The 26,616-nt window shown below is 41.5% G+C and overlaps 1 protein-coding gene across 1 annotated transcript in view; it reads left to right on the top strand.

The window, feature by feature from the left end:
* cacna1g (calcium channel, voltage-dependent, T type, alpha 1G subunit) overlaps positions 1-26,616 on the top strand; it is a 230,090-nt gene that overhangs the window by 110,585 nt on the left and 92,889 nt on the right. The window contains exons 4-9 of the mRNA XM_061094795.1: positions 83-180; positions 12,207-12,366; positions 15,513-15,804; positions 16,300-16,392; positions 16,520-17,429; positions 17,950-18,341. Coding sequence (XP_060950778.1) covers positions 83-180; positions 12,207-12,366; positions 15,513-15,804; positions 16,300-16,392; positions 16,520-17,429; positions 17,950-18,341 — 1,945 coding nt within the window. The remainder of the gene's footprint in view (positions 1-82; positions 181-12,206; positions 12,367-15,512; positions 15,805-16,299; positions 16,393-16,519; positions 17,430-17,949; positions 18,342-26,616) is intronic.

A 26,616-nucleotide genomic window follows, 5' to 3' on the forward strand; every position in this document is an offset into this window, starting at 1 on the left:
TGTGTGCGCTGTGGTAGTAATGAAATAATCAAATGAGTTGTGTTTACACATGTTTTCCTTCTCTCTCTCTCTCTCTCTCCAGGATGTTGGAGTACTCCCTCAACCTGCAGAGTGTCAGTTTTTCAGCAGTGAGGACGGTTCGTGTGCTGAGACCACTGAGAGCCATCAACCGAGTGCCAAGTGAGTGCAGACGTACTGGCCCCTTCTTGCTGCAGCTCTCTAACCCGCCTCAGGATCTGAGAACACATTGTCCTCTAATATCACAACACTTTTGGCTTCCTCTGGAGCCAAACACTCGCTTTTGATCTGAAACTAAAGCCAGACTGTGTTTAACTTTAAGGTTGGCTATAGATGTAAACCATTGTGAGTAATTCTAGGATTCATTTTATGTTGTCTGTGCAAGTTTGAGGTGATAACCATGGAATAAGTGCTGTACAATCTTCGAAAGAAATCACACTGTGATTTAAAAAAAATCTGAATGTGTACTGTGCATCAATTATGTAAGACATTGCAGATCATACCCTGCATCTTAAGTTTGGATCAGTAGCTTAAAGCCTAAGTTGTCCACGGCTTTGAAGGACACCATGTTCTAAGCTAGACAGAATGTGACCACCTCTTTTACATGGTTTGCTGGTTTGATCATACTTTTTGACTGCTCTAATGTGCTAGTCCAAAAATAATCTGTATATGTGTATTCGAAAGAACGAGTTTGCAAAGACAAGCCAGGCCAAAATGAGTTTTCTGCAATGGGTTGCTGCGCTCAGTCTTTGAGATAGGGTGAGTCATCCGGAGGGGGCTGGAAGCAGGAGATAGGGACATCTGGGATACCCTACTTGGCCGCTACCTCCGCAACATGAGCCTGGTTAAGCGGAAGATGATGAATTGATGGATGGATGGGTGGATGGATAACTCAGGCATTGAACCTCATAAAGAGAAAAGAGCCAAAATAGGCACAGGCTGAAAGTAAAACAAGTCACTGTACAATACTTTTTGACTATTGACTAGCTTATCAGGTTAACTCAGGCTGAGTAGCAGAATATATTAGCTGCAGAGCTTTACCTATTGTAAAGTTAGGTGACTTCCCTTGCTCTGCCATGGTACTTGCTATAAGTTGTGATCATGCAGGTGAACTGAACTCCCACACATAAGTGGAATGTAGGTCAGGAACAAGCTGATCCACATTTGCCGTCTGACTGTCTCTGTGTTTTGGCTTTCCCCGGCCACACACTCAGATTTATGTGCAATTTTCCAAATGGCCGCCTTTTATTTAAGGACTGTAGTTCATAGCTACAATCACACACACACACAGACCACCCCGCTTGTGCATCACGATGCAAACACGCAAATCCCCGAGATGCTTGCTCCATCCGTCATCCAAAACACATACATACACACACAAACACACACAAACATATTTTCCTCACCCCCCATACAGCTCCATACTCATCTCCCCTTTTCTAACATCAATCTCCATTAGAGTGTAATCAGCACAGCTTGAATTTCCAGCATGCACATTAATGTTTAAATAAATCACCAGAGTTTTTGTACCCACCCAACTGTCCACTCAGTGCGGCCGTCCTTACTTGAGTCCACCCACTGCAATGCTTACAGTGAAATGCAGACCCTAATTAAGTCATTAGCTTCTCAATTGATGAGATTGCAGGCCAAGCGAGCAATGATCAGGACGTGTGTGTGTGTGTGTTTGTGTGTTAAAGTGGATGTTTACCCCATTTTGTCAACCCCCCACCCTTCTCTTCCATCCTTCTACCGATGACACTCCCAAACCTAATCCGTAATCTCAACCTCTTGTCAATCAAGGCCATCACAGGGGTCTGCTGATGCTCCTCAGGCCGCTCATCAACACACTCCAGCAGCACAGTGACGCACACACTGACTCGCTCATTAGACATCCAGCCATTGCTCAGCCTAATCACAAGTCTAATAGTTCCATTAATGGGCGCATGATTTGGTGTGGTTCTGGCCCCGTAGGACAAAATGTCACTGGGTAGTTGGAAAAACCCCTTCAACCCCTTCATCCCTTTAGCTGCATTGTCCTGTAGAGGGGGCCTCTTCTTCTCTCGGTTTACTGGAGGATCGTTTACAATTTAAGGTTCATACCACAGGGATTATGTGCTAATATTTACACAGAACGATTCAAATGAATAATTTAGTTCATATGTCTGTTATTTCATTTTAGAAAGTGTCAGTAGAATTATAATATAGAATTTAAAATGTTGAAAATCATATTTGGAATCAATTTTGGGAGATTTATTTTGTTTATTTTGTTTGGATATACTGCTCACGAACATGGGTTATTCTACACTCCTGTTCAAACTGATGAGGGCCTAATACTTGTGATTAGGTGACATTCAGAGCTCAGGTGTGAAACAGCTGAACACTCCATGGGTTGAGCCACTTGGCACATCACCAGCAATTACTGTGATGCAATTAGCAACCAATCTATGTAATATAGCCACTAGCACAGTCCACTCAAGAGACATGAATCAATCACACTGTCATCAGAACGGATACATGCAGATAGGATGTCAAGATCTATAGGAGGAACCAAAATCTATTTTGACAAAATGGAAGTAATTTTTGTTGATATGAATGTAGTGATCTGAATCATAAATCAACACAATACAGATACTCGGTACATATTCATTTAAACACAACCAAGGCATACACACACACACACAAACACACACACACATACCCTTAGAGTTGCTTTAACAAACACATTGTTCCTGGCCCTGTGTCTACCTCCTGGCCTCTGACAGTGATTGATGCTCTATCGCAGGCCATCCTGCCAGTGGAAGTGACAGATACATTTTGCTGGCTTCATCCACCGACTGCCGACGAAACCCAAAATTCCAGACTGTCACCATCACATCACTCCCCATCCTCTGCCACCCGATTGGCTATTACCCTCACATCTTATTTTGGCCAGCTGGGGACCTTGTACCGGACCTGTCATTGGCTACAAAGATGACATGACAACCAGTGACATGGCTCTGTGTTGGTCATGATATTTGAAGACTGCGACTGGCCACTCCTGTGTCCACAATGCAGTATGTTTTTCTATATGACAGAAGAGGAAGGAGACACTTGTTTATTGAACACTGCTCATTGCTTTGAAACAGATATGGTGATGTGTTGAAGTTGTTTTTATGAGTTTGAATGGGTTGGTGTGTGTCTCGTACAGAGCTGAAGAAGAAAGAAATCTAAATGTAGATTTTCCCAATTACTGAGAAGCCAATACTTATTTTGTCTTCCCAGAGTAAACAGTGCTTCTTCTAAATAAAACTGCAAACTTCAACATTAGAGCAACTGCAACTTAAGTAACCTTGATTCAGCTGTAACAATATGCAAATGGAAGTGAGGAGCTGCTTTAATGGGTTTTACTTTCAGGCCTCGAGGCGATGAAACCTAGAATACTAACTTAAACTTGCTGATGTATAATTTGTCTGCCTTTTGTTTCTAGCAGTAAAAGTGCCATGTTTTACAAAGAGAAGAAAAATAAAGTTTGTCTTTCATCCTGAAGCTAGAGTCCCACATTTAACAGACACAATTTTGTTCAAGCCAAAACTATTTTTGGAAGAGAGAGGGACCTCAGGATGATGGCTGCTCATGTGCCAAAGTGCCTGCTTTGGTGGCCATGGCAGCCAGCTGCAGTCTGTATTTGCAATTCATTACTTGCCTCCTGGCTAGTGTTAATGTGTTATCCACCCCTGGTGTTAATAAGAACTAGGAATGAGTTCCTTAATGCTAAGGCCAGCTGGCATTATAGAAGAACTCTACTGACTTTACACATAAGGCTTTGACTTGTACATTTTAATCATAATATACAAACACTACAGTTACTGCGTTTGCTACCATTATTCACAGATACTGCTCAGATCAATTAGGGATTCACATCTGTGTCTTGAGGTTGATGTGACTTTCGGAGCCAAACCTGTCTGGCACATATCTCTGTGTCGCTAAGATCCACATTTCGATCCAACCCAGACCCAGATTTATGGCTTATTAAGCTTTATATCACTAAAAACTCAGTTAAAATGCCAGATAATGCAGTGCAATGGCAGTTTTATTTGATATATGTTCTTCTTAATACATTAAATAGAATTGCCAACCTGACCCGAAAGCTTTATACAACACATTGACCTAAACCAGATATTTCAAGCTAGAGGACTCACATAGTTCTGTTATTATTCCTCCAACTTATCAGGGGGATCGCATTACTACAGTGCTGCTGCTGGTGTAGTAATGCCAGCACGTGGTTGGTTGAAACATAGATTTGTTCATGGTGGTCATGAGAAGATGTTGGGTTGCATGATAATATGTTTGCGAAGGCTGAATGACAGATTGCAACTAGACACTGACTGGTAAGGAATTTGGCCAAAACTGAATGAATAGAGAAACAAAAAGAAGAAAAAAAAAAAGATCCTCCCTGCTGAACTTAAGCCACAGCCTCATTTGTTGGATAACTAAGCGATGATTTATCTTTACTGAATTGAATAATCTGAATATGCTGCATCAAGGTGGAGGGCAGTGGTGACACGATACCCGGCAGGCCCACAAGTGAACAACAGACACAGTAGAAACAAACAATAACATTCTGTCTCGGACTTGATGAGTCTTGATGACTCAGATTCTCCGACTCAATGAGACACAATCCATAATTCTAACATGCCGTTATCAGAAACAGCATGCACATACATACACATATTTCCTCACACACTTTTGTGCATGCAGGTCTGCAATGCAGAAAGCTCACACTGTTATGTTCACTCGTGCGTCAGTAATGCAGAGTGTTTCATCCTGCTCTCCACTCTTTGTTGGGCTCTGTGTTTGAGCAGCTCCTGGTTCATGTACACTGTTTTGTACTTCCGCCTTGATGAGCCCTGAAGGCGACAAGACCACAACAACCTCCCAGCTCGTGCCCTCTTACTTCTAAAACACATTATTTTCTAACCCTCAGTGCTGCAATTAAAGAGCTTATCTTCTCTAAGCTTTTAAGAAAGGGTTTTATAGCAAGGACAAAAATCACCACTTGACTTCTGCTGTTTTATTGTGATGGAAGGGCAAGAGGGAGAGCCCAGAGGACTAATGCGTGATACTGGGGCTCCTTGTTTTGTGAGCGATGCAGAAGAAAATTAAAAGCTAATAAGTTTAAAACAAGATCAGAGGAGGAAGCTGCTTGCCAGAGGATTTATGCAAAGAATGTTACGGAGTAATTCTCGCTCTTCAGTCTTGTCAGTCTGTTTAGAGCCAAACACAAAAGATCTTGTTAGCCGAATCTCAACATGACAAGACCACCCCCAGCAGCTGTTGGCAGAAATGTGACATTTTGTTGCTCACGGAAAAGAAAATACTACTTGTATTCACAGTCGAAATTCATAATCAACAGTTTTAAGATGTGGCGTTCTATCAAAGTTTGACATTTTGTTATTTAATCACTTGGAGTCAGTTTTAAATTAATGACTTATGTGTAATTATGCATCATATCAAATTTTAAGAGCAATTTTCAAACCTAGATAAATCCTTGTTATTCTTTTTGTCGCCTTTCAATGCTTTCATGTCTCTTTGTGCATTTGTCAGCATTGCGGTTGTCCAAATGAAGTCACATTTTGAGGGTAAAGCTTTTACATCTTAGTTGTTTCACTTAATCAGACAAAGCTTTTTAAGGATATATTTATATTGTTTGACAGTCAGTATATCAGAACAAAGTAATACATTGCTTCATTATTGGATGACTGTTAAGCCGTTTAACTCACAATTGAAAAAAAAAACTTCCAGGAATGTCGTGAGCAACTGATTTGGACATTTTTGTACTCACATACAGCCCCTCTGGATAATTTCCGGAGAATATCTGAAATTCAGTCCAGCTTCAGAAGTACTGAAGCATCTGAACATGATGACATATTTAATGGATCTCCCACATGGAGAAACAGGTGTAAAGTTCTAAAAGATAAACAAAATCTTAATTTCCTAGTTTCTTTACATGGAAATTAATGCTTTACAGATAGTTGATAATGTATCAGTTATGCTCAGGGTTTGTAAAGTGAAAGGTTTGTGTGTCTGTAGTTTAGGAACGACTTGATCTGTGTTTGCACCTCTGTTTCATTGTGAGTGTGATGAACACACATTCTTTAGAAAACTACTTGATGAATCAGATCCATTGGAACAGAAATAAGTATAGAAACAATTTCAACACAAAGCTGTACTTATTCATGGTTGAAAAATAAGTCAGCGCACATATATCACTTTCATACGAACTGTTGAGCAGAACAAAATTGTTGAACTCACTCGGGCAAATAAAACCGCAGATCAACAGAGTTCAGATGAATTGTCTGTCCTTATTTCTCTCCATCAGTTTTCATCTCTCTCCGAGTGCTTCATCTTCGGGTGACACGGCTCGTTTATGCAAAGGCACATTTCCATTTCAGGGACGTCAAGTGATCTCTGTGTGGAGTCTCTGACACAGAGCTAGTTACTATCCATCCACTCAGAGCAAATAAGAAGAGACGCGGGTGTACGCTGGCCCTCAGCTCACAGAGCCCATTAGCACACAGTACACAGATTACAAAGCTGGTTGGGCTGGACCTGGACATGAGAGCTGAGGAAGCAGACCTGATCTGCCTCCTAACAGATGGCTCCCCAAATCACACAGAGCCACCCGCCTGCCAGCCATGTTGGAATGGAGTAGCCGCCCACAGTGAGGTTGGAGAGGGCGCACAGGCGGAGGAGGAGATGATTGTTATTGAATATGAAATGTCGATCACTTGGAATGAGCACTCTCCTCGGGTGGGGAGAGGCCTGAAGGATTGATTCTCTTATCTCTTCGGAAAAACAAGATATTCAGGTTTGCGTGCATCACAGAACAATGACCTCAAATGTGGCTCACTCCCCGGTGATTGTGTTTATTTGATGCCTTGATATAAACCATCCTGAAAATGAAAAACGACAGCCACAGCAAATATTTTACGCCCACACAACTCAAAATCTCTCTGTAACTGCCATGACTCATGTATTAATATAATATTCAGCTCCCAAAAGGCTGACCTGTCCATTTTGCAACAATAGGTAAACTAGAGCAGCTTCAAGACATAAAGTGACATTCCTTCTGAAATTATCCGGAGGGGCTGTATGTGAGAACTCAAATGTCCGAGTCAGTTCCTCTGGACAATCTCTGGATATTTTCCATATAACCCCAAAGTAAAAACTCCATGTTAGGATACAGATACTTCCAGAGAATCGAGAGTGGGCCAGTTGATGTTTCTAGCACACGATTGAGGGAAAACTGTTTACTTCCCCTCTGCTATCGCTCTGGATCCGAGCTCATTTTCATTTGGAGCTCAGTGTGCCACTACATGATGCGCATGTATAATCCTGTCAGTGTTTCTTTGCTTCTCCATGAATCAAGAGTTGTTAAAAGGAAATTAATGCAGCAAGAAAACGATCAATCTGGCAGCAAAGAGAAGTTGTTGGGCAAGTGGATTTAAGTAATGCAGCGAAGAAAGCATTAAAAAAGCATCGCTTTGCAAATGAGTAGAATGTATTGAATGTGTTTGTCGCCTTCAAGGATGAATTGCTCTTAATTTGGGGAAACATGACTTTGTTTTTAAAATCTATGGGGGACCTCAAAAATATTATCCTTAAAATGATAGTGACAGCTCTTCAGAGGAGATTCAGAGGACTGTCAAATCCAGACCCTGCTCCTCGGTATGATGAATATGCAAAGATGATGGGCATGATTGGTTTTGTACACTGCATGAGTGCAGCTGTCACAGGCGGGAAGACCGGCATGGGCATTTTTAGCATTTAATTGTTATTGGGCAGCTGCTTCTTTGCTGTGTATGGCAGTGTATGAAATCAGTCAGTGGTTAGCTGGTCCTGCAGCAGACACAAATCTGAGTTGCAGTCACTGACTCAGGCGGCGCTTAGCGGCATCCTAACAGCTCAGCACATTACGCTCTTAGGGCAATCCCTCTAAGGAACTGCTGCTTAATGTGCGCTCTGTGTCGTGGATGTGTCCATTTTCCGTTTTGCCTTAACGGTCAGGCAAGGATTTGTGTGTGTGTGTGTGTGTGTGTGTGAGTGTGTGTGCTTGTATTGCTCATTAATGACTAAAGAAAGAAAGAAAGGGAGGAAGAGAGGTGCTGTCGTAGTGTGTGAGCCTCCACATCTCTGTGACAGCAGCGGAATGTAGCACTGTGCTCATTCTCTGTGAGTTCAAGGCAATTCTGTTAAACCGGTGTCTTATCGAAGGGCAAGCTGCAACAAATTGCCACCGGTAGTGACTCACAGTTTCATTTTTACATAACTCCCTGTCCTTCGCTTGTAAACAACCCTGTTGCACAGCATTTCATATCTTTCTCACAGTGGGATCATGAGAGATAGGAGAAAGCTTTGTTATAATCCCCTTTATCACTGCACTCTGGGATTATATCATTAATTGTAGTTAATGATGGGCGTCATGACTGGTCCCCAAAAGTGAAGCCGAAGCACCTCAATCACCACTTGGTGGCTGGCTGCAGTATAGGTCATAAACCCCTTTATGTTTGTGAATGGGACATGGAACAAACTAAAAAGTCAAAGTACGCACAAACTGCATATTTTCTTAAAGAGGGTTTAAAGGGCAAATGGTTTGAATGAGTTCCCTTTTTGTCAGTTTACTCTGTTCAAAACATCATGGAATCCATATGACACCAACCTGAATAATATTTTAGATGCATTAGTCAGTCTTATCTCCTCAATCTTATTGCACTTCACCTATCTTATCCTGGTTGGCGGGACCCTTATCCTTGACTTAACTGTCTGGAGTTGAACTAGCACCCTACCCCGGGCATCGCTACAAAGCAAGTTCCTGAGTTTAGTTTTAGTTTAGCTTGCTAACTGGTCAGAGCTTCTCCACCACTGTTTCACAAAGCTAACGGGAGATTGTTTCGCCTGCTAACAATCAAGCGGGTTTTGATCAAGCCAGGGGTATAACTCGTAATGCTCACTTTAGTGATGCTGTGAAAACAAGGAGGAAAGTAACGACTGACAGCTGAGACTGACTCATGACTGGTCGTTTCTGTTTTCGTCACTGTCTCTTTCCCTGGGACTCCCTACTCACATCTTTCCCTTTGCAAAGATGATGGCTAAGTAACAATCCAAACACGCATGTCATCCCGTAGATTCTCCCCACTGCCAATCATTCTTAAATCTTTCAGCAGTACCTCTGCGCCGCTCCTGCCTTTTAGCTCCCTTCCGTCTCTCCTGGCTGTCTTCTTCTCATTCTTTTTCCATGTCGGCAAAATCCTCCCGCTTTTCTTTCCATCTGCCAACACCTAAAGTCTCTCTCTCATTGTGTATCCACATTAGAAAAAAGGAATCTACCACAATCTATCGGCAAATATGTGAGGTTCTTCATGCAGATTGCATAACACAGAGGAAAGGTGTTGGAATGTGGATAGAATTTTACTTAGCATTATAAACATGCCATGTAAATACATGTCTTTCCTTTGAGGCAACAACTCTAAACCAGAGAGGATTGCAATCGATACTTCATGTAAAATTAAACAAAACACTTTCTATCCTCACAATTTGTCTGTTCAGAATAATGTTTGCAAACATGCATGATTTTGTGAGAAAAGCACATGTTTGGTACAAATCATTGGTACACACAACACACAACTTTATTTATGAATGGCTATCGGGACGTAACAGGATTTCAACAAATGGTAGAAAGATAATAAGTGTTTCAGAAATAACTTACCAACCGTAACTTTAAGATCAAATGATCAGAAGAAATAAATCATGATCGACTTTTAGACTGAGATCTTCGAGTTTTCAATGAACTGTCACTTCACAGGTTCTGGCTTTAGAACCCTTTGACCCCTGGGCTTGTGCACATTGGACTTACTCAGTAATTAGTATCTGTGATGCAGTAACAGGCATCTATTATTCTCCAATTTTGGAAAGCAAATTACTTTTCATCCACTCTCTCTGTCTCTCTGTGTTTTACCTTCGCTGTATCCATGTAACACCTCTACAGATAGATGATGGATAGATAGATGGATAGATGGATAGATGGATAGATGGATAGATTGATAGCTAGATAGATAGATAGATAGATAGATAGATAGATAGATAGATAGATAGATAGATAGATAGATAGATAGATAGATAGATAGATAGATAGATAGATAGATAGATAGATAGATAGATAGATAGATAGATAGATAGATAGATAGATAGAGTGGGAGTGTGTGGGAGTGTGTGGGAGTGTGTGGGTGGTAGGAAGGGTGTGTGTGTGTGTGTGTTTCACTCAGAACGTTGGGGAAACAGTGAGAGAGAATCAGTGATGTACTGTATGAAAGGTGAAAAACCAAGCTTTTTTCTGTGATGTTAATTCAGAGCAAACTGTAAGAGTCCTGCTGATACACTCGCCCACTGCTAACAAATCACTGCTCTTCCACTTGACTCTTGACTCTTGTGTCATATCCAATTATATATTTTTAACTTTTATTCATCAAAGAAGGATGTTGCCAATTATACTATTTTTCTGCAATGGTCTGTTTGATATTTATGCACTTACACACAGTCACCTCTAGTAGCAAATTCAATGCCAATGCTGTACACTACTGGAGTCTCTTGTGCTTTACAATATCTTGCTTGAAAGTGCTCATTGCAGTGGTGCTTAGATTAAATGTGGTCGTATTTTATTAGTGACATAATCTGAATGGTATACCACTTTCAATAGTGTTATGTAGCTGATTACCCCTGGTGTTCCTCCTCCATGTACCACCCCCACTAACTTTTTACGGGATATGTCGCTACTGTGGTGTGTCCCGGCTCCATGAAAATGATACGTCACTATTGTTCCACTCTAACTGAAAACAGTTCAATGTGAATTCTGGATTCTGTGTTAATTTTGTCTGTATTAGTGCACATCTTCAGTTTACGGATATGAAACAGAGCAGTACCGGAGCAAATCATGGGGCAGTGTAGCCAATAGTTCAAGCGAGACAATCAAAGAAACATTGAAGACATTTCAACAATGGCCCCATGCACAGGGACAAACAGTCAACATTGCCAACATTAATGTTCCCTTCTCCACTGTCGCCTTGTTTGTTGTCAGAAACTCTTGACTGTATGCTGTACTAAAGTGGATGTATTGCAATGCAATTTAAAGGGGGCAAGGAACTATGTCGGACAATTACATAATTGGAAATGGAAGTAATCACTTTACTTACTTAACAGCAGCATAAATAAGGGCATAAGATCAATTGGAAAAACAAGTTAGATTCTTTTCAAATTTCTTATCTGGGCTTTGCTAAGTTGTACAGAAGTGAGTTTTCCAGACTCCCATAGTTACTGTTCTTAAAAATTGTTTTGCTTTAGCTATTAATTTGGCATGGTGTCCTCCTGTGTTGCTGTGATTGGGTTGACTGAAGTGAATTCTTTGTTTTTACAAACCTCTAGTTACAAACATGTATGTCAGTGGAGAGTAGTATCTGCCAGTGGAAACATGTTGGATAAGCTGTTTACCCAAGCTACATAAAACAATTAAATAATAACTGTTTGAATAATAATTACCATATGACAGAGGATTAGAGTGATTTTCCCAGTAGTAGACCAGTGGAACTGCAGCAGCAAAAGCCAATGCCAATGAGGTTTGATACAAGGCACTGGAACAAGAGGGACAGAAAATAATGTTATTCCTTCATTGTATTATTTGAATGCCGTACAAACCTTCCCACCGACATGGAATTTCATTCTGACAAAATTAATGTCCCCCATTAAGCTCTTGAACTCATACGAAACATAAAACACTGAGAGGCTACTTTCAGTAAACTGTGATGGATGGTAGGCTAATATTACCCTTTACTGCAATTGTGTCTTTGTCATTCAACTATTAAAAGTGTTGTAGCATCGACTGGCAGGTGAATGATTTGCTTGAATGAGTCAAGTTACTGAAATGCGCACTTGTCCCTGTAAGTGTGCTATAATAGCCCTGCACTAGCCAGCATTAATGTCTGTAAATTGAGAGATTGGTACTTGCAGTAAAAGAGGTTTGACTTTCAAGTCAATCAGTAATATGCATCTAATCCTGACAAGCTCTTATCTGTGTGTGTGTGTGTGTGAGTGTGAGTGTGTGTGTGTGTGTGTTGGCATACTGTGCTGTCCAGCTGTTTGACTCTGTCCTTGTCCCTCAGGTATGCGTATCCTGGTGACCCTGCTCCTGGACACCCTGCCTATGCTCGGCAATGTGCTGCTGCTCTGCTTCTTCGTCTTCTTCATATTCGGCATCGTGGGCGTCCAGCTGTGGGCCGGCCTGCTCAGAAACCGCTGCTTCGTGGAGGACAACTTCTCCTTGTGAGTTCCACAGTCTCTGGGTTGATATATTGCCTATATGTGACATTGCGTTTTAAGTTAGTAACAAGAATAAATAAACACACACACACACACACACACACACACACACAAACATACTGTATATCTAGATACGAATACAAACAGGAGCCCTAACCTTGAGTGTTTTGCCACCTTATAATCTACTACATTTATTTAACAGCTGTAGATTTTACATATAAAGTATCAAAGTATAATTTTCATATGAATTCAAGCAATGTCATCATTTTTACACAGACAAGTGTCATTCTGCATAATTAGCTTTTGATACTTTCAGGCCATTTGTTGCTACTATTTCTTAAATCTTTTACTTTAGTAAAAAATTAAGATAGGTTAATTCATTGTATAGTGCAATTTTTCCATTTTTTCCATCTCTGATCATGATCAGTGCAGCAACTTATGAAGCATCCAATTTAAAAATGTGTGTATATTGAAAATTGTAAACTATAGCATTTATGATTGTAAACATGTATTTGTGAATGGTCAAACTGTACAGTAAAAGCAATTTGAGTGGGCATCAACACTACAAAAAATTACTATATAAATACAGACTATTTAACATTTGGCAAAGTAAATGCTGAGATCAAATCTGAAGTGACAATATCACTAAGAAAAGAGCACAACAAGTGTCTCTGTTCTCGATGGAGGGTATGTAGGTATTATCCTTCAAGTACTTATATTGATCAAATTCGTATTTACTCCAAGGGTGCACAAGGTGACAGGGTCCATCTATTTATCTATGTTTTATTTTACCATTAGAGCTCAGGTGAACAGCTGAGATTGGCAACAGGTCAAGGTAAAACTATCAAGCAAACCTTAACCCTGCAGACTAAATTAGGTCATGCACCAGAGTCAATGAGGTTGGTGATTATAGTGTCTCATCACAATGATGAATGGGACACAGAAAGGCCCTGGTATAATGAAAAAAGACCCCATGGTATATGGAATATGGGCTCCCATGACTTATTCATGTTCATCTTGCCTTCATTTCTCTGTATAGGATTTATGACATCTCACAGTTGTAATTTAAATTCACGCATACTGGCGTTGGTGAGGTAGCACATTTTTCGTCATCATCATCATCCGTTTTCAGAGCTACTTCATTAAAGTGGAGGTCTGTGTCAGATGAGTGTCATGTAGGTCTGGTTTAATATCTGCTTCATTATATTACCGCTACATGTTCTAGTGCAAAGTAGTGACCTTTGGCTGTTGGCTGGATTCACATTATTACTGTATGAGACTCATGACATGTGAGCAGTTAGCCACAACAGTCCATGCAAATACTATATTATTTTTTGAATTTTTTTTTTTAACAGATATTTTCCCCTAAACAAAATCCTAAACAAACTTTTTTTTTTTTTTACAAAATATCTCTGTCCAGACGAGAACCCAAAACCCTCTTCAATCATCAACACTTCATCAATTACTAGAGAACGTTGTGAGCCTGCTAGTGAGGTTATTCTCCTGTCAATCTATCATGCTGATACAAAAAGCAACAATGGGGGCGTGTGCATAGTAAGTTGTGACGCCATCGTTTCCCAAACACTCCGTTTTACATGTACACACAGATACACAGAAACTGGAGATTTTGAAAATCTGAGGAAAATGACTCAATAAGTGTGGACAGGAATTAGGTGTTTGTATAGATCCTCCCCACGTTTGAATTAAAGAGCTTTTAAGAATATTAGTATGTGTGAGGTGATGTTGATCTCTCTCTCTCACACACACACACACACACAAACACACACACACACACACACACACACACACACACACACACACACACACACCAGTTATCCCCAATGGATGAGTGCACTGAAGCATAAAAGCCAAAAGGTTGTGTCCACAGTACATACTCATTCATCCAACTGTCACCACATACACAGAAGTCTCTCTGGCCCTTTGGCCTCAGGTTTGTCAACACGATTACAGCTCTGCTGATTATTGTTGCTGATTGAAATGGAATTAATCTGTGAAATCAGCTGCTGGACTTTTTGCATGGATTTAAAACCTGCAGTCTTTTTGGGGCTTCAAACTAGATCGATGTAAAATTCTGCTCAAAGTTTGAATAAATCTATTCAGGAGCATTTTGAGGTGATTGGTTCAATCTGTCTGCAGAGGCATTCTGCACCTAATCAGTCGGTCTGGTCTTGGTATGAACAGTAGCTTTAGATAGATGTTGCTTTGTAGTAGGATTGTCGTGGTAGTCTTGGTTACTGATGTTACAGAGTGTTACGCAGTGTCCCCAGATTATATTTCTCGGCCACCATTTTGTTTCAATAAATTTAAAAGCAGTTTTGGTTCATTTTCACTTACCAGCATCTGGAGGTAACCTTTCTACACACACACACTTCGAGGGCACCACTAGACTGAAGCTGCCCACAGCTAAATAGAACGTTGAAGATCAAAGTAAGTGCTGTAGTGATATTCAGCTGACACAAGTATTTTCTCATAAGTTCAGGTCAGGCCGCCTTGGGATCATGTCAAGTAAATCTAGACAATAATGGACAAATAAGATTTAATATTTTGCTGGTGTGTTCTGTAATTACCAATTGGTGCCACAGTGAGTTAGACTCCATTCAGACCTGCTTTTAACATCCGTCATTAGCAATCCCTTCTCAGTGTCTATACGCTGATTTGTTTGTTGCCACTGCCCCAATATAAACACTGATCATCACATGAAGCCTGATATTTTTTTTCTTAAATTGGTAAAAAAAAAATGATAGCACAGACACGAAATCTGGTAAAAACACAATTACTTTTTCATCGTGAACATGAAGATATTGTCATGATTATCATGTCATGAGATCCAATCTCAAATGATCACAGGAGACACAATCGGGATGGATATAAATGTCAGGTGTGAACACACAAATATAACGCTGTTGTCTTGTGATTGGATTTCTCAGGACGGATGTTCACACCAGAGCTGAACAGTCTGTAAGATATTGTATGTGTCAATTCAGGCAGATTAAAAGTGTTTCACCTCAATATGAACGTTATAGGCCGACCAATTTGTAGTAAAGTATGAACTTCCAGAACATTGTTGAGTCTTATGACCCAGACAAACCAGTAATCCTTGCAATTCCCTCTGTTCTGTCTCCCCAAAGCCCTCTGTCGGAGAAGTTACCTGAATACTACCACACTGAGAATGACGACGAGAACCCCTTCATCTGCTCTCAGCGCCGGGAAAATGGCATGAGGGACTGCAACTCCGTGCCTAAGCAATATGAGGGAGGCCTGCAGTGCAACCTGGACCTGGACTTTTACAACAGCACAGACAACACCACTTGCGTCAACTGGAACCAGTACTACAGCAAGTGCACTGCTGGTCAGGTCAACCCTTTCAAGGGAGCAATCAACTTTGACAACATCTGCTATGCCTGGATCGCCATCTTCCAGGTAAGACAGCTCATCAAGCCTCCAGAATAGTAGGATTTGAAAAGAGCAGATGAAATTAACAGTTTCTGCTGCACATGCAGTTTGGTTTAGGTGGAGCAGGCTTGTAATTCAAAAGGGGGACAAATCGCCCCAGTGGCTGGTGTATCAGAGGAATGGGGCTTACAGGATGCAAGTTACCACAGCCACACCAACAGACCGCAGTTTCATTTTTCCACACCATTTGTTTGCTATCTCCACATCTTGTGAAAAGCCTTTTGTTGGAGTGTTCATTCATTGCTGTCTAGCTGAAGGGGGTAATTTTGGAGGATGGAAGCCAGATTAGAGATGAGTTCTCCAGTGAAGCGCATAAGAGACATGTTGAGGATGAGTCCACTGCTGAGTCTTGGCATTTGCAACACTGAACTGTGAAACGTGGTGTTTATTTTTTTGATTTTTTTGTGTTGTCTGATTATTTACTAATATCCTTTATCTTCACTGTACTGTGTTTCTCTTCAGGTGATCACTCTGGAGGGCTGGGTGGACATCATGTACTTTGTGATGGATGCTCACTCTTTCTACAACTTTATCTACTTCATCCTGCTCATCATTGTAAGTGTGGCTTTATGGAGCCACCAGCTGTGTGCTAGTGATTCAACAAGTGGGTCAGTGGGGGGACGGGTGTGAGAGTATCCATCTTGAGCGAATAACAATGTCATCTGCTCCTCCTTGTCCTCAGATTGGCTCATTCTTCATGATCAACCTGTGCCTGGTGGTCATCGCCACTCAGTTCTCTGAGACCAAGCAGCGGGAGAGCCAGCTGATGAAGGAGCAGCGGGTGCGCTTCCTGTCTAACGCCAGCACTCTGGCCTCCCTCTCCGAGCCAGGCTCTTGCTATGATGAGCTCCTCAAGTACCTGGTTCACGTCATCCGCAAGGGGGCCAAACAAGTGGCCCATATCTGCAGGTTCTTGGCTCGCCGCGCCGGGCTCAACATAGCTGCCTCGCCCCTAGCCACGGAGCCGCAACGTAGCCAGAGTCGGAGGAGGAGGAAGTCCTCCAGGCAGGGATCCATGTCTATTCATCACATGATGCACCATCATCACCACCACCACCACCACTACCACCTGGGAAATGGCAGCGTGAGGGGAGGAGGGAGCCTCCACTGCATAGAGGGTAGGGATGTGGAAGCTGGAGCTCATAATAACAATGGAGGGGCTCTCGTTGCAGCAACTGGCAGTGGACATCTTGCTTTGGGGCCACCGTCTACTTTGACAGCAGCCACTTCTGATTCAAACTTAGCCATTTTGTCCAACCCTGCTGCAGGTGCTGTCGGTTCAGCTTCAGTGCGCAGTGTATTCAACATAGAAACTCTTAGCATTACCCCATCGCCCACATTCATGGGGCCAACTCCATGCTCCTTCACCCTGGCCCCGGCTCCTGCATCAAGGGCCATGAAAAGGAACTCCGTTCCCTTCGCTGCGCCAGGTCCTAAAAACTACCCCACCCTACAGGCCCGGGCCCTAGCAGAGTCCAGACGAGGAAGTGCTGCAGCCAGCACTCTGACAAACATCAGCTTCAACCTCAATATCCCACCCATGCCCCTGGGGAGACGGCCATCGACCCTGGTGGACACACACAACCCCACAGGTAGACAACTCACCACAAACAAACAGGGATGAACTCCGACAGCACAGTCAAGCTAAAATGAAGACAAACGGTGAAAGTGGTTAATTAGCTCTAGTAGCTCCACTCCCTTTGAGTTGGCTGCGTTGGATAGGGTTTGGTTTGCCAAGCAACTGTCATTAAGAAAAAAACCTGGAAAGCATAATGGGGTTTGAAAAAAACAAGAGTATCTCATTAACTCCGAGTTAGTGTTTAATTTCAATTTTGGTGTTGGAGTAAATCAAGTGACACACAACTGGAAGTGTTCCATTTTCTGCGGTTGAGTTGTCGTGATTACTCTTCAAACTACAACACAGTCCAGAGTTGTTGTTTTTTCCTTTGTGAGAAACAGAAAGAGTACTAATGAATATTAATCCCTGGTGGCCGAGCTCGCAGGCAGCTTTATCTGCAAAAGGCCAGGTCTGTTCAGGTTGTGCAGATGGTGAAAATAATGACTCCCTTCTCTGTTAAGTTTCAGCTTCTGACCTCTCTCGCTCTGCTGCAGCCCAGCTCTCGTGCCAGCTGTCGGCTCGTGACCTCAGCACCACCAGCAGCACCATGGACACCGCCGCTTTGACATTGGACCCCGAGAGCTGCCCCTACTGCGCCAAGGCCCTGGCCAACGAATCGGAGGGCGGCATCGACACACAGGGCGACTCGGACAGCGAGGGCGTCTACGAGTTCACCCAGGACCTCCACCTCAGGGACAGGAGAGACAGCCGTCAGCCCAAGAAGAAGCAGTGCAGGCTGGGCAAAACGGCGGGGAAGGTCGTCCACTTCTGGAGGCTGGTGTGTGACACGTTCAGGAAGATTGTGGACAGCAAGTATTTCGGACGTGGGATTATGATCGCCATTCTGATCAACACTCTGAGTATGGGGATCGAGTACCACGAGCAGGTTAGTGTGCATACGTGTCTCCTTATTAAAAGTGTGCGAAGTTGAACACAGCTGTTGGATGATGCTTCACTGAGATTGTAGCACACGCAAATGATTGCACACAGTTGCTAATGAGAATATACACTGATTAATAATGGATACTCAGATGTTACATATGACAAATTGTTGGAAGGTACCAGTAGATCATCTGTGTACTATTGTGTCATTCTTTGTAATTGGGATTGTGTAAGCTTCACTGCTCCCACAGGCCCAACTGGAATTCCTCTTACCTCTCTCTGGTCTCCTTTGTTTACACAAGCATAATTGCAGCCAGGGAGTGAAAGAGAGAGTATGTGAGGAAACAGGGAGAGACAGACAGAGAGAGACACAAAGGTGATTCAAAGGGTGATTCAAACATCTGACAGAGATTTTCTCAGTTTCTTTGCTGTTCTTTCCTCCAGGGGATTTTTCTCTTTCACCCCGGTAATACCTGATATTAACCTGCAGTCTATATCCGGATAGGCTCTGTGGAGTAGTAAAAAAGGCAAATTAACATGAGGTGTCAGTGCATGGAGAACACATCGGGATAGGAATGCTATCAGATCAGCTGAACCAGATCTGGAGGTCGTCTGACACTTATTGTGATCAGATCTCATCTGTGTGTGAATGCAACCTGTACAGTCTGAATTACTTGTCTCAATATCTGCCAAACCGTTGGGGAAGTCACTGTACTCCCTGCTATAATAGATCGATGACTGTCTCAGTAGAAGAAAAGGTAAAACACTTATAGTAACGTAGAGTGATTATCCCTTGAGGGTTTCTTGGGGAGCCTGAGGCAATCCCAGCTGACATAGTGCAAGAGGCCAGGTACACAATTCGCCTCTGGCAAGAGACAAAGTCAAACAACCTTTCACACTCATGCAAACTTCACACAGAAATACCACGGCCCAATTTGGCCTTTGAGGCGACAGTGCTAACCATCGTCTAATTTGGCTCCAACTGTATTTGGTTAAACACATACATGGACACACTATAACTTAATGGTCAGAATATAGAGTAAAAAAGTTACATTTGACAGAAGAAATGACCAGACATTGAGCACAGCGTTAGTTCATGCACCAAGTCAGCAACTATAAAGTATGCCAGTTGACATCAGCATATCTCTGTGCCTGACAGCTCAGCTGATCCCCTCCTATACATTCAATAGGCAGAGCTCATATTGCATGCTCTATTTAAGCTGCTTATGCTCCTCCTGTTCCCTCGGCGAGCGACTTCACAACCCTCCTCCAGCCCAGCACCTCCTTTTCATACTGAATCTGACCTAACCAATGTCATGTGTATCGACATTGATGCTCTGTTCTGCGTTGGGGTGTTTTAGTTTCTGCTCTTCCTGCATCACTTTCTTTTAAGGTTCAGGGAATGGTAGGGAAGTGTGTTCTCCATACCTTAGTCTCCCTGTGGATGCATGTGGAAGAGCAGGGAGGTTCCTGAACAAAGCTCTACAGACAAATGTAACTTATTTAAATTATTTAAATAAAATTAATTTTGACCAAACTGATCCTGACTGAATTGAGATACTGTGATTCCAACAATAATACTAATTTCAGTGTTGAGTTCATTTTGTGATACATACAGCCTGTGGAGGAGGAAGTACTTAAACATTTTACGAAGTGAAAGTACACATAAATTAATAAAAATGAAGTCAAGTAAAAGTAAGTCACCACTTAAACTTTGCTACTTGAGTCAAAGTACACACATTTAAAGTACTTAAAGTATAAAGTGTAGCCTAATCTTTAATGCTACAGTCTACTGCATCATTATGGTTGAGTCTCGGCCACCTCAGAATCTGTTTCAGACGTTTCTTCACCAGTGATGCTGCTGTAGGAGACGAGGTCTTTGTTATTGATAACTTTTAAAAATATTTGAAAAAAAACAATGTGTATTGTAAAAATGTAATGGATTAAAAATAGAGTTTGCAGCTCGCTGAGGAAGAATAACTAAATACTATAATGAGATCGAAAAAGGAACTATATTTAATACGGATCAGCCACGTCAATTGTTTAAGTGTATTGTAGGAGACAGGGCTGCTGTAGGGATGGAGTTTGTTAATTTGCAGGAAACAGCCTTTGCTTTCATCATTGCTGTGCAGGGAAGGTGTGTGGTAAATTCCTCGCAGTGATCGTACATTACACTTTGATTTGCGTACAAACCGATCATTGATGTTGGCACAGTTCAGTGTTTTGCATAAAACATCTTGCCAAATGCACGATTATGATTTGAGGTGCACGCTTCATTATTGTGTATTTTTGGCACATGTGATTGTGTATAAAGTTATATAACGCAAGTAAAGTGAGTGACAGTTGTGTGTGTTTGTTTGTGCGTGTGTGTGAAGGTGTGTAGTAGGAGATTGAAACCTGGCTAGATTTACCAGGGTTATTTTTTGATCCCTGACCTGTTGCCTGTAATCATATCCAGATGACAAACATCCTCAGTGCACACACACACACACACACACACACCACCTTCTTTTGATTGCCGTTCCTTCTTCCCCTTTTCCTCTTTCCTTGTCTCCTTCCTCCCAATCTTTCCCTTGACCTTCTACGCCTCTTTCTCTTCCTTTTTATTTGATTCTTTCTATCCCTTTCACCTATATTGTCATCCTTGCTCCCTGAATTCTCCCTCTTCTCTCCATCTTCCTCCTCCTCCTCTTCATCTCCCTACTCATCAACCACTCTTTCTTCTCCCTTTACTGTTTTCTCCTAGTTTTGGGTAACATTGATCCCTCAAGTCTACACACAGGCTGATAAAATGTAGCTGAGTTGCTCTATTGATTGTTAGCCCATCGACATCCAATAGAGAAGAGGATCACCAAGCCTCTCTATGTCTCTGTAACTTTGTCCACATGGATGAGAGGCTTGGTTTCAATTTCCATACGTCCTCCAGCCAAGTTTTCTATTTGAACTTTTGCACACAGTGTATATACACCCTGTGAAGCTGCCACTGCCACAAAGTGCTTTGTAGTTCCACCTGCTGTGGTCAGCATTACACAGCTCGAAATCGTATTACTGTCATACTCAGTGCATCAGATTTGTAATGCTCAAACCAACGGTGGGGTCAGCCTGATATGCTAATGGAGTCACCAAAACAAATCTTTAAATAAGCACATACTTTGATGCAGCTGGCCATTGGACACAGCAGTATACTGTAAGTGCTGAGGGGTCGTAGCCTTCCTGGCAAGTTAGCTAAGGGTTTGATGGGGTGGTTGGCTGTGGCTCAGGGTCGTCGAATTACCACAGCAGGGTCGATGGTTTGATCCCAGAGTCATCAAGTCTGCATTCTGAAGTGTCCTTGGGCAAGATACTGAAATATCAAATTGCCCCTGACGGCTTTGTCGACAGTGTATGAATAAATGTTGATGGAAAAAGGGAAGTCTATAGTAGAGCTGAATTAATGTGTGTGTGAATGCAGCTTGGCCCTTTAAGCACTTTGAACGGATGATAAGCTAAAGTGTGACATAAATTCTGACCATTTTCCCTTTAAATGGGATGTGATTTCTGTATGTTTTCCCAGCCTGTTTCGTTGAACAGCTCTGATTAAGCGTCCCTGTGATCCAAAGCTATGAGGAGTTTTGGTTTGGAGCAAAAGGGGATTAACTGAAAGTGACGCTGAGTGCTTCAAAGTGATGGTTTGCCCTCAGCATGCGGTTGTTTGTTCGACGATGGATGTGAAAGTCTCGCCTGCATATAATAATTCAAATGAACACTGTCAAAATATTGTGCTTTAGGTTACAAGTAGAATAATGGTGAGGCCATTCTTTAAATATTAAGTAAAATCCTACAGCGAAGACTTATCAAAAGGGTCCTCTGACCTTGCAGCTTCACCTCTTCCTTCTTATTTGACTTTGTTCCCAAAACAAATCCGACTACCAAAGGAGAACCTCGACTCCTTGAAGTACTCATGAAGAAAGTTAGCCCTTAAAACTTAACTCATTAAGAACCTACTCCCTGTAGCTGCCTCAGAATAAAAGCCTTCCAGAAGTTTGAGGGTTTTATAGGAGCCGTTTAATATTACAGTTAAATGCGCTTCAAGATTTGTTCTGGTTTCCATTCATTCTTGAACAAAATTTATATTTGGCCACTTTTTCTTGGAAAAGTACTGCTTCCACTAAAAACTGCTGTTTGCTGTTGCTAGACACAAGGATGATGAGGGAGTGAGCGTGAATCAAAACAGTTCATTTGTGGGCTGTAAAACCAAAACATGCTGGATATGAATGCCGTCATATTGCGTTAATAACATCATTTGGATCCAGACTCGGGGATGGAGCTATAATATGGAGGTCCTGTCGATACACTTGACCACTTGTGAGTCTTTTTATTGCACCGAATAACTCATTAAAACCAAACTTACTGGAAAGAATGAGCACTTGGAAACTTCAGTGTGATATCAAATACCTAAAATTACTGAAATCATCTCTGAGAGAAATTCATTTGACGGGTACTTTGAGTTTTTAGTTTAGTCAATGTCCCATCTACTAACTGTTGGAGGCGGAGTTAATGCCCTATCTGCAATTAGCCACCAGGTGATGATTATGACGCTATGGCTTCACTTTCGGCGAGCCATCATGTCACCTATCGTTATATACATCTATCGTTATCTACATCGTTTGGAATCCATTCTATTATATATATATATATACAAAAAATATGTGTTTAAGTTCAGATTAAATATGTCACTTTTTTGGCAAGGAATAGCAATTAAACAGTCACAATTCATCAGTAGAACACCAAATATTAACATTTTATCAGCAGACATTTCTGGGACTGGCCCTCAAATACAATGTCACATGAACCTGTTTCCACTTGGCATCCGAGATATAAACTGGACCATGACGGATACTGTATATATACACACGTGTTCTTCGAACACAGACATGTTGTTACCCTGACACCCATCCGTTTGTTTGCAGTTGCAGGACCGGATACCTCACTGCACATGACACTTCACAGAGCACCCTGTCTGCTTCCTCTCTCTTAAATGGCCACTAACAAATACAAAGACTCAAACCTGCGCGGCAGACTTCGCTTACATGCCCCCTCGGCGAGGGCAGCAAAAAATGCAAATGTAAATGAGGGACACAGGGATGGAGGGATTCATAATTATTGTTTTGAAGACAGAGTCTAAGAACTTGAAGATGAAGGGGCAGAAGGGACACTGGGTGGATGAGTGGAGGTGGACGGGTTGGACAAGTGAGGAAATGGCGTCTGCTTTGTCTCTTTGCAGTTTAAGAGCATTTCCATCTATGGTGGGGCTGATGGAATAGTTGTCGGTATGCCAAGTATGTGACACAGCCCATAGTCTATTTACTTGGGAAGGTCAACCTCACTCTAACTTTATATAAGAAACTTCCCCTTGACTTTATGGCAACAGAGACGGCCTGCTCCTCTTTCTTGCTTCCTTTTTCTGAAGCTCTCCTGTCAGCCTTTCCACTCCCTTGGTGAACGGTGCTGATGCCAAAATAGCTTGTGGAGAAGTTAAGAGGCATAGAAAAGACAGAGGTGTCAAGGGAGAGGTGGGGTGAAATGTATTCTTCCTGTTTTGGAAATCGTTGTTGCTGCTTTACTGGAAGCTTTTCAGTACCAAACATGAATGTTGATTCAGTGTGGAGCTGTTATGTGGGCACAAAGTGGTCTGGAGTCACTTTAGGGTCACTTCTTCTCCACATTTCCCAGAGGCAACTTTTGACTTGTTAACCTCGAAAGGTATTCACTTGAAAATATAGTGCAGCTGGTCTTGAAACCTCTGAGTGTTGTTCAACAGGGATACCCCTCGGTGTTTGTTCAGTATATAATATATTTCTTTGAGCCATTTTCTGACAAAGGCATATTTTAGGATTTAGCTTAAAAATGTACATTATGCGCAAATATTTGTAGTACTGTGATGTGCAGCATCGATTTGCGAAGCTCAACCACTTTGACTAGCTTTGTGTCTTGCAGCAAAAACATAGAACCATGAAGTAACTGTGACAATGCAGTAAGCCAACCCTGATACAAAATGTCATGCTCTTTTTGAAGCTACTGGAATTCAAGTGGTATTCAGTGGTGGTTGACTGGACTGAAACTTTGGAGAGATTTCCTAAAGAACTACGCTGTAAGGCAGCCATTAGCTATGAATCATTAAGGAATAACTTTGAAATCTATCAAAGCTGTTTAACCACCTGTCTTGCATCAGTGTTTGCAAAATGCTGCCTGGTGGAGTGCATCACATGTCAGTGGCAGTCGTTAACAAAGGGACGAGAAACAGTTGTTCCTGTTGTCTTTTAGGCAAATGTCAGCCAAGCTACTTAGGCTAAACTAAAACCTAATACCTGCATGCTAACATTTATGCTCAGAAGAGATTGCCAATTTTAAGCATATTATTGACCACACTCAGCATCTTAGTTTAATGTTTTACAATTCAAACATTTGCTGATCCTAAATGTACTTACTAAAGGAAATGTCAATCGTTCTTTAGATATATGGACATGAACCAAAGCATTGGATTGATACAAAAAATAAATCTTCCCCCCACAGTGTGTGAACAAAGGCACAGCCACAGAAACTTGTGATGCCCTGAGACCAGATGGAGTGTAGCATAAAGACTTTGGATCAGATTTCTCAGTGAGTGGATATGGTTTGATTGAATGCTGTTGCTAATGGGAACGGCACGTTTTCCTGTGGTTGGGTCACTTTTCTGCCCCTGTTTCTGTCTCTCTCGAAAGTAAAAGCAGTCTGACATTTATAGAGGTAGGATTAGGTTCGGTTATTGCAAGGAAATGATGTACATGTTTAGTGTGTTTATACAGTATGTGTTTATAGACCATTTAATGTGTTCTCATGCTGTCATTTGCACACACACACACACGCACATGTGCTTCTACCATTTGCCAAACCAAGGGAGACAGCGGAAATACCGTTTTGCTTTGCTTCTTGCTTCAACCAGAGACAATATTTATTCAGCTTTTATCCTGCCTTGCCTGAGGAATACAGAGCTGGCAACGGAAGACACTGGCCACCCTCCAAGACTGGCATAAGAAAAGTGTTTTTCTAATTTGTACAATGGTGAGACGTAGAAAGCAATACAACAGCTCCTAATCCTGGTTTATAGAGGGAGGGCTTTTCCAGTCCTGAAGGCCATGAAATCAAAAGCGGAGAATCAATGAAGTGATCAAATGCTAGATTCAGTTATTTCTTGGTTCAGTGAGATGTCAAATAGTATGCTGCCTGCACGTAGCAAGTTCCACTTTTCTAGCTCCAGCTGAGTCTTCCATTTGTATTCCTTTTGCGTTTTCCCTTCACACGATGGTTTTATCTCATCTGATTTCTTTTTATTATTATCTGGGGTTACCTAATGACCCTTCTTCCCTTGGTTGTTATGTGTGCTGTATAAAATGCAAAAAAAAAGTGTCAGAGGGCTGAGTATATTATCATCAAAATCTACCTTAATTGTTGATTAAATCTTTTTTCTTAAAGTTTAGTAAAAGTTGAACTCTCTTAGTCAAACACAATAGATACACAATTTAGTTTTTGAAAAGGCAGTCTGTTTGTGTTGTGTTTTTTTTTATATAATATACAACTATTTATAATTAAATATTGTATGCCAGCTACAATCATAAGGAAGGTCATGTATTTAATTTGTAAACAACTGAGGCCATAGAATTGAGTCAAGTGGCACACTTTTTACTTTTTAGAGGTATGTTAAAATAAATCAATTCTCACATTGGCACTTGGTTTGTTTTGCTTGCTATGTAGCAAACAGACATTTTTACTTGTTTTTCTGTTTAACATTTCAGTTTAACGCTCACTTCCCCCATACATCGTGTTTGTTTTAAAAAGCATTTGCATTATTATTGCATTTGAAGAGAAGATTTTGTGAAAATAACATAACTGTTTTACATTTGTATATGTGCTCAACTATTTATTGGCAGCCTAAAGTCTCAGCTGGCCAATCTAAATCACAATGCATTACACAAGGACATAACACATAACCACCCATAAAATTATATTTATACTTTTTGTACAGTTTTAACAATGCATTTAATAGGTAATTGGCAATCTTTAGAGGTACTGGTCAGTGGATTTCATTCCCTGTGGCCAGTTAGGCTAGCTGTTTCCTTCTCTACCACATGTTATTGCTACCTTAAGATCACTAAGCTGCTTAATGGAGTTTGATGTTTATCAGACAGATGCCAGTGTGGTATAAATATTGTTGCACGTCTCTAAGCAATAAATCAAATGACTGTATACCAGTGTATTCATTT

The sequence above is a fragment of the Limanda limanda genome, chromosome 21 (genome assembly GCF_963576545.1).
Source record: "Limanda limanda chromosome 21, fLimLim1.1, whole genome shotgun sequence".
NCBI classification, from domain to species: domain Eukaryota; kingdom Metazoa; phylum Chordata; class Actinopteri; order Pleuronectiformes; family Pleuronectidae; genus Limanda; species Limanda limanda.